At 36.7% G+C, this 7,271-nt stretch overlaps 1 protein-coding gene across 6 annotated transcripts in view; it reads left to right on the top strand.

The window, feature by feature from the left end:
• Nucleotides 1-7,271, top strand: part of ASXL2 (ASXL transcriptional regulator 2) — a 160,583-nt gene that overhangs the window by 127,339 nt on the left and 25,973 nt on the right. For all 6 annotated transcript variants that reach the window (XM_017876858.1, XM_017876854.1, XM_017876856.1 and 3 more), the window contains one exon: nt 5,559-5,722. In XM_017876858.1, coding sequence (XP_017732347.1) covers nt 5,559-5,722 — 164 coding nt within the window. The remainder of the gene's footprint in view (nt 1-5,558; nt 5,723-7,271) is intronic.

Genomic DNA, 7,271 nt, shown 5'->3' with positions numbered 1-7,271 from the left:
CTTTAATGTCTGGATTAATAGAAGACATTTAGTTTCTCATGTCTGTTTTGCATTCTGTTATGATCTTATAAGTAATGTGGTCTCTGGAAAACTCCACTGTACACTAGTGAAATAATAAAATTGAAAATGCCAAAAAAAAAAAAAAAAGTCAACGTTTTAACTGAAGTTTGACTGTGATGTGCAGGTACAATGAATGCATAAATAGTAAAAATTATTCAAGAAAGGTTGACAGTCCAGTTCCATTAATTATATGGGAAAAGCAAACAAAGCTGTTGCTTTTCAAAAGTTTATAGAGGCATTGCAACTTTGTTTATATTAAACAAAAACTGGTAGCCACCTACCTTTATCATCAGTGGTATTCCATTTAAATTAATCATGGTTTATAGCAAGTTTGCCCAACCTGCCACAGGCTGCATGTGGGCCAGGGTGGCTTTGAATGCTGCTCAACACAAATTCATAAACTTTCTTAAAACGTTATGAGATTTTTTTTGGTGATTTTATTTATTTACCTTTTGTTACAGCTCATTAGTTAGTGTTAGTGTATTTTATGTGTGGCCCACGACAATTCTTCTTCCAGTGTGGCCCAGGGAAGCCAGAAAAATGGACACCCCCGGTGTATATGTTGGAATGTGATGCAGCTTTTGTAAAAGAAAGATTAATTTGTAGGTGATAATTTGAAAATGTTCGAGATATTTAGTGAGATTAAAAACCAAATATGATTAACATGTACATTGTGATTTCATGTCATCCAATTTAAAATGTCATTTCTGGCAGGAAGGTTGGGTTTGAATGTAGAAACCTTTGTTTTTATTTTGTATCTTTAGGTACTATTTGAATTTATAGATAACATTTACCTCTTAGACACTGTTTTTATTATTCACTTTGAAAAGATTTAAAATTTTATTGTAATTTGTTCTTTGGCCCAGGAGTTATTTTGAAGTTTTTCTGGTTTGTTGTTGTTAATTTCCAAATATATAGGGATTTTTGTTTATCTTTTTGTTATGAAGCCTCTGGTCAGATGTCATGCATGGACTGTATGATGCTTATGCCTATGTGGTATATTGATGAACAAAAGACTTTAAAATCAAATTGCCTGGGTTTAAATTCCTACACTAACTTAATAATGTGATTTGGGCAAGTTATATCTGGGTCTCACTTTCTTCATCTGTGAAATGGGGTGGTAATAGTTACCTACTTCATAGGGTTGTATGACAAATAAATGAGTGAATATATGTAAATGCTTAGAACAGTGTCTGGCACTTAGGAAGCCCTGTGTAAGTTTGCTGCTGCTGCTGTTGCTGTTACCGCACTACTATTACTCAAAATTTACTGAGACCTCCTTTTTTTGACCTAATGATACTGAATTTTGTAGGTATACTCTAGTCGTTCAACACAGAGTTCTGTGTTTGTTAGAGCAAGCTTGTTAATCTGAAATCAGCTTTTTTTTTTTTTTTTTTTTTTTTTTGACACGGAGTCTTGCTCAGTCACCCAGGCTGGAGTGCAGTGGCATGATCTTGACTCACTGCAACCTCCACCTCCCAGGTTCAAGCAATTCTCCTGCCTCAGCCTCCTGAGTAGCTGGGATTATAGGCGCATGTCACCACTCCTGGCTAATTTTTGTATTTTTAATAGAGACAGGGTTTCACCGTGTTGGTCAGGCTGGTCTCGAACTCCAGACCTCGTGATACCACCCGCCTCAGCCTCCCAAAGTGCTGGGCTGGGATTACAGGCATGAGCCCCTGCACGTGGCCTGAAATCAGCTTTTTAAGTGAGTGATAGCTGCTTTTGGTTTGCTTGATTTATTAATAATTGAGAGAGATGTGTTGAAATTTCCTATCCAAATAGTGGGTTTGTCCAGTTTTCCCTGTTCTTTCAGTTTTTATTTCACATGTTTTGAAGTTACTTTATATTGGATGTTTTCATGTTTAAAATCTTTCTGATGGATTGAATGTTTATTTACCTTATCAATCATCAGTAAGTCTTTTTACTAAAAGAATCTTTCATTCGATGTTAATAAATGCATGGTTTGTTTTTGCCTCGTGTGTGACTTCTTTCTGTGTCCTTGTGCTTTACATAATCTCTCTCTAAATAGCTTATAACTAGCTGAAATTTCTTTGTTTTGGTTTCAACCCAGTGACAAGCTCTCATTTGATGAGTTTTATTTATTTACATTTACTGTATTTGTTAATATTTGGACTTGTTTCTACAGTCTTAGTTTTTTATCCTATTGCTATGTTTCTTGTTTCCTTTCTTATTCTTTTTTTTTTTTTTTTTTCGAGAAAGAGTCACGCTCTGTCACCCAGGCTGGAGTGCAGTGGCGTGATCTCGGGTCACTGCAACCTCTGCCTCCCAGGTTCAAGTGATTCTCCTGTCTCAGCCTCCTGAGTAGCTGGGATTACAGGCACCCTCCACCACACCCAGCTAATTTTTTACTTTTAGTAGAAATGGAGTTTCACCATGTTGGCTAGGCTGGTCTTGAGCTCCTGTCCTCAAGTGATTCGCCTGCTTTAGCCTCCCAAAGTGCTGGGATTACAGGCATGGGCCACTGCTCCCAGTCTCTTTCTTACTCTTCTTTTACATTTCTGAAAAGGTTTTGGCTTTACTAATTTTTTTTTTTTTTTTTTTGGTATATTCATATTGATTCTCTTGTAGCCTTTTTTTTCTCTTTACTGAGTTTGGTATGCACTCGATTTCTCTTTTAGTGGTTAGTGATTCCTTAAATGGTACCACACATTTTGAAAAATTGATATATCATAGTTCTAAATATTTTTTAGTTAAATGTGATATGTCTTTAATTCTTTTTATTTTTTTTTTTGAGACGGAGTCTCGCTCTGTCACCCAGGCTGGAGTGCTGTGGCCGGATCTCAGCTCCCTGCAAGCTCCGCCTCCCGGGTTCACGCCATTCTCCTGCCTCAGCCTCCTGAGTAGCTAGGACTACAAGCGCCGCCACCTCGCCCAGCTAGTTTTTTGTAGTTTTTAGCAGAGACGGGGTTTCACCGTGTTAGCCAGGATGGTCTCGATCTCCTGACCTCGTGATCCTCCCGTCTCAGCCTCCCAAAGTGCTGGGATTACAGGCTTGAGCCACCGCGCCCGGCCTATGTCTTTAATTCTTAAAAGTAACCATCTTGATTTTCCTCCAGAACAGTGGAAATACAACAGTTCAGCGCTTATCTTTTATATAATGTCTTTTTTTGTATTTTGTTTTTAACCTCACACATCAGACACTAGAATACTATTATTTTATATAAACAATGTGTACATATATTTATCTACATGTTTACCTTTCTCTATTGTATTTCAACCCATTCTGCAATGATTTTCTTTCCTGAAGTACAATAAGAACTGTATTTGTATCAGGTTTCTGAGTAGTGAATGCCTTCAGTTTTGGTTTATAAATGTCCTTCTTTCATGTTCATTTTTGAAGGATAGTTTGGTGGACATGCATTTGTAGGTTAGTGATTATTTTCTCTCAGCATTTTACAGATATTGTTACCTTATTCTAAATTCCATTGTGTTAAGAAGTTTACTGCTGTTCTTTCATTCCTTTTTATGTGATTGTTCCCATCCTCGTGGATGCTTTCAAGCTATTCTCTTTGTCTTTGATAAACACTTTTGCTATGCTGGGTCTCTGCATGGATTTCTTTCTATCCTCTTTGGAATATGTTCCACTTCTAGAGCTTTAGGTTTGTGGTTTTCATCAGTTGCTATAAACGTACAAATGTCAGTTCTTGGAATATTGCCTTTTTTCCATTCTCTTCATTTTCTCATTCTTGATCTTCAGTCAGGTATTTGTTAGACCTTCTCATTCTGTCATTTATGTTTTTGCTAAACCTCTAAAAATATTTTATCTTCTCTTACATTCTGAGAGTATAAATTGGGTAAATTGAGGGTAAATTGTTTGGCTATATAGTGTAGACCCTCTTTAATATTGTGAAACTACTGTTTAATCAATTTCATCAATTTTTATTCTACATTTCTAGATGTCCCATTTTTTAAAGTCTATGTATTCTTAATTGTTTTGTCCTTATTTTTGTAATTACATTCTTTATTTCCTTAAACATTTTGTACATAGCAATTCTGTATTCTATATATCTGATAGCTTCAGTACTTCTAGGTCTGCATCTGTTATTTCTAGTTTCTAATGATTCTCTCTTGTAGTATCATAACTTCTCATTTTTTTGGGTAATCCTTCTGAAATAGTAATGCTAGATTTTAATTTGTAGGAATCCAATGGGATTAACCTGAGGGAAATCCTTTCTTTTGTTTGTGCTTCCCCCAGGAGGCAGAGGGTGTATGATTGTATGGGTCCCAGAGTATTATGTAGATTAACATTTTGCTAGATATTGTTAGATTTTATTTTATAAGATCATGCTGATTCAGCCCCATCAGCAGTATTTGAAAGTGCTTTTTGCTTTTTTCGCCTACATATTCCCATTACCATATTGCAATATTTTGCCATTTCATAGACAAATAATATTTTATGTTCATTGGTTTAATTTGCATTTAAAAAAATATTAATATCTTAGCATCTACTTAAGGTTAGTGGACTGAATTACCTTTTAATTTTCTTTGCTCATTTTTCTCTTGGTGGTATTTGTCTTTTTCTTATTGATTTATAATTGCTATTTTCTTTTGAGACAGAGTCTTGCTCTGTCGCCCAGGCTGGAGTGCAGTGGCCGAATCTCAGCTCACTGCAAGCTCCGCCTCCTGGGTTCACGCCATTCTCCTGCCTCAGCCTCCCGAGTAGCTGGGACTACAGGCCCCGCCACCTCGCCTGGCTAGTTTTTTGTATTTTTTTTTTTAGTAGAGACGGGGTTTCATCATGTTAGCCAGGATGGTCTCGATCTCCTGACCTCGTGATCTGCCCATCTCGGCCTCCCAAAGTGCTGGGATTACAGGCTTGAGCCACCACGCCCAGCTGTAATTGTTATTTTCATATGAAGAATAGCAGCCTTTTGTCATGGCTTCCAAATATTTTTTCCAAGTTGGTCTTTTGTATATATATATAAATTTTTATTTACATTTTAATCCTTTGTGTACTCAGTTTTTTGAAAGATTGTAACCTTCTGGTTGTGGACGGATTTTCTAAAACTGCTAAGCTATTAAATCATAACATTTTTAGCCAATGCAAATTAAAATCAGTGAAAAAAAAAGTCATGAAAAGAGGCAGAGGATGTCAGTATGATTTGTAGATTTGGATTTTCTTTCTTAGACATTCTTCCTATCATTTATCATAAACTTTCTCAGTTTTTTGGGGGAAATAATCTAGTGTCAAACATAAAATGCAGTTTTAGTATGGTAGAAGACCCATTTTTACAGACTTTGTTCTATTTATGCAAAGAAGATAGATACATTGTATTCTTTTATCCTCTATAAATGAACAATACTTGTTTTGTTAGTCTTAGAAGAAAATCCTAAGATCTTAAGTGTTACCTTCTTCACAGTGTGATATTTAAATGCTTACAATTGTGGATTTTTTATACTGCACAGAAAGCTACAGTTTATATAGAAACAGGACTTGTGAAGGAGGCCCAAACAATCCTTTTCCATTTTTGTAGGACAAATGAAAAGAACTAAATGTGCCGACATTGACGTTGAGACACCGGACTCCATTCTGGTTAATACAAATCTGCGAGCCCTGATCAACAAGCACACATTTTCAGTCCTTCCTGGAGATTGCCAACAGCGACTGCTTCTACTACTCCCAGAGGTAGATCGACAGGTGCGTCATTGAACTCCTTAAGATTTTAAAAATAGCTGTTTATATATACTTGTAAAGTGGTATTAATGGTACTGAGAAGTAAGAATATTTTTACATAAGTTTCTTAATAGGCGAGCTTTTAAGGCTTAGGAAAAAAAGAAAAATTCTCCTGCCAGAATTTCAAGATTACAGAATTATTTTGACTGTATTAGGATTTAGGCATCCATAGAATGAAGTTCAGGAGGAGCCGGGTCATGGTGGCTCACACCTGTAGTCCCAGCACTTTGGGCAGCCAAGGAGGGTGGATCACCTGTGATCCGGAGTTCAAGACCAGCCTGGCCAACAGGGCAAAACCCTGTCTCTACTAAAAATACAAAAATTAGCCCGGTGTGGTGGCAGGTGCCTGTAATCCCAGCTACTCGGGAGGTGGAGGCAGGAGACTCACTTGAACCTGGGAGGCAGAGATTGCAGTGAGCCAAGATGGTGCCACTGGACACCAGCCTGAGTGACAGAGTGAAACTTCATCTCAAGAAAAAAAAAAAAAAAAAAAAACGTAAACTTCAGGAGAAAGAGTTGTCTTGGTCCAGTGTCAACAGGATGTGGGCCAGTGCCTCAGTGGAGTGGGAAATGTCAGGAATAAGCCAAAAACGTAGGTCCAGATAAATAAATACAGCTGGAAAGACAATGCAACATGGTATGAACAGTGGTGGACTTGAGAATGTTCGCGGTTTGCATTCTTTTTTTACATTTTTCTAAGAGAAATATTTATTACTTCCATAATAGAGAACTTAAAACCCAATACAAGTTATACTTTTAAAAAAAGTAGCAAAAAGAAATGCCAAACGTCTGGCAAGCGTCCAGGCAGGGACCAGAGAACTTTAGTGATTTACCTTGGTCAGAAATAAAGTAAAGGTCTGAGACTTTGGCTTTCATCAAGGAAAACAGTGTACCAAGTCACTCCCTCTTCTGATCTTCTTTTTCCTCCCTCTGGAAAAGGAAGATAGAAGAATTACGATTTTTTAAGCTTTCTTCACTTGTGAGATTTTAAAAAATCTCAACTGTGTTCCAAGTAATATGATAGGTCTCCCTAACCTCCAACTTTTAAGAATGTTTATTAAAATGATGAGAGGGAGATGTTTTCCTTAGTTTACACAGTAAAAGAACTAGTTACACTCTTGTTCATAGTAAGAGGATAGCAGAATAAGTAAGCTACAGAATTCATTATTAGCTAATTGACTTATTGAGTTAAAACTAAATCTTTCTAATTCTGAAAATCATCTTTCTACTAGACATCATTGATAACAATTTCATAGTGTTATGAATCAGAACATATCAAAGGAGTTCAGAGTCCATTGTCCAGAGAGCCCAAATAAATGAGGTATTCTTATAGAGGTGGGGGCAAAGAAGTGAACCCGGTTCTTCTTGGTGACTGGTCTCCCTACCATAACTCTTGTAGAAATTATAGCTTGAGGATGCCAGTTCTTGGTTAGAACAAGTTAGGAGACTGAAGTTTCAGCAGTTTTAAGAGAACCTCTTGGAGATTGCGCTCATCTTTTTTTTTTTTTTTTTT

This window comes from Rhinopithecus bieti, unplaced genomic scaffold (genome assembly GCF_001698545.2).
Source record: "Rhinopithecus bieti isolate Rb0 unplaced genomic scaffold, ASM169854v2 scaffold_7681, whole genome shotgun sequence".
Lineage (NCBI taxonomy): Eukaryota > Metazoa > Chordata > Mammalia > Primates > Cercopithecidae > Rhinopithecus > Rhinopithecus bieti.
The sequence above is the reverse complement of the archived record's forward strand: the minus strand, read 5'-3'. Positions and strand labels throughout refer to the sequence as shown.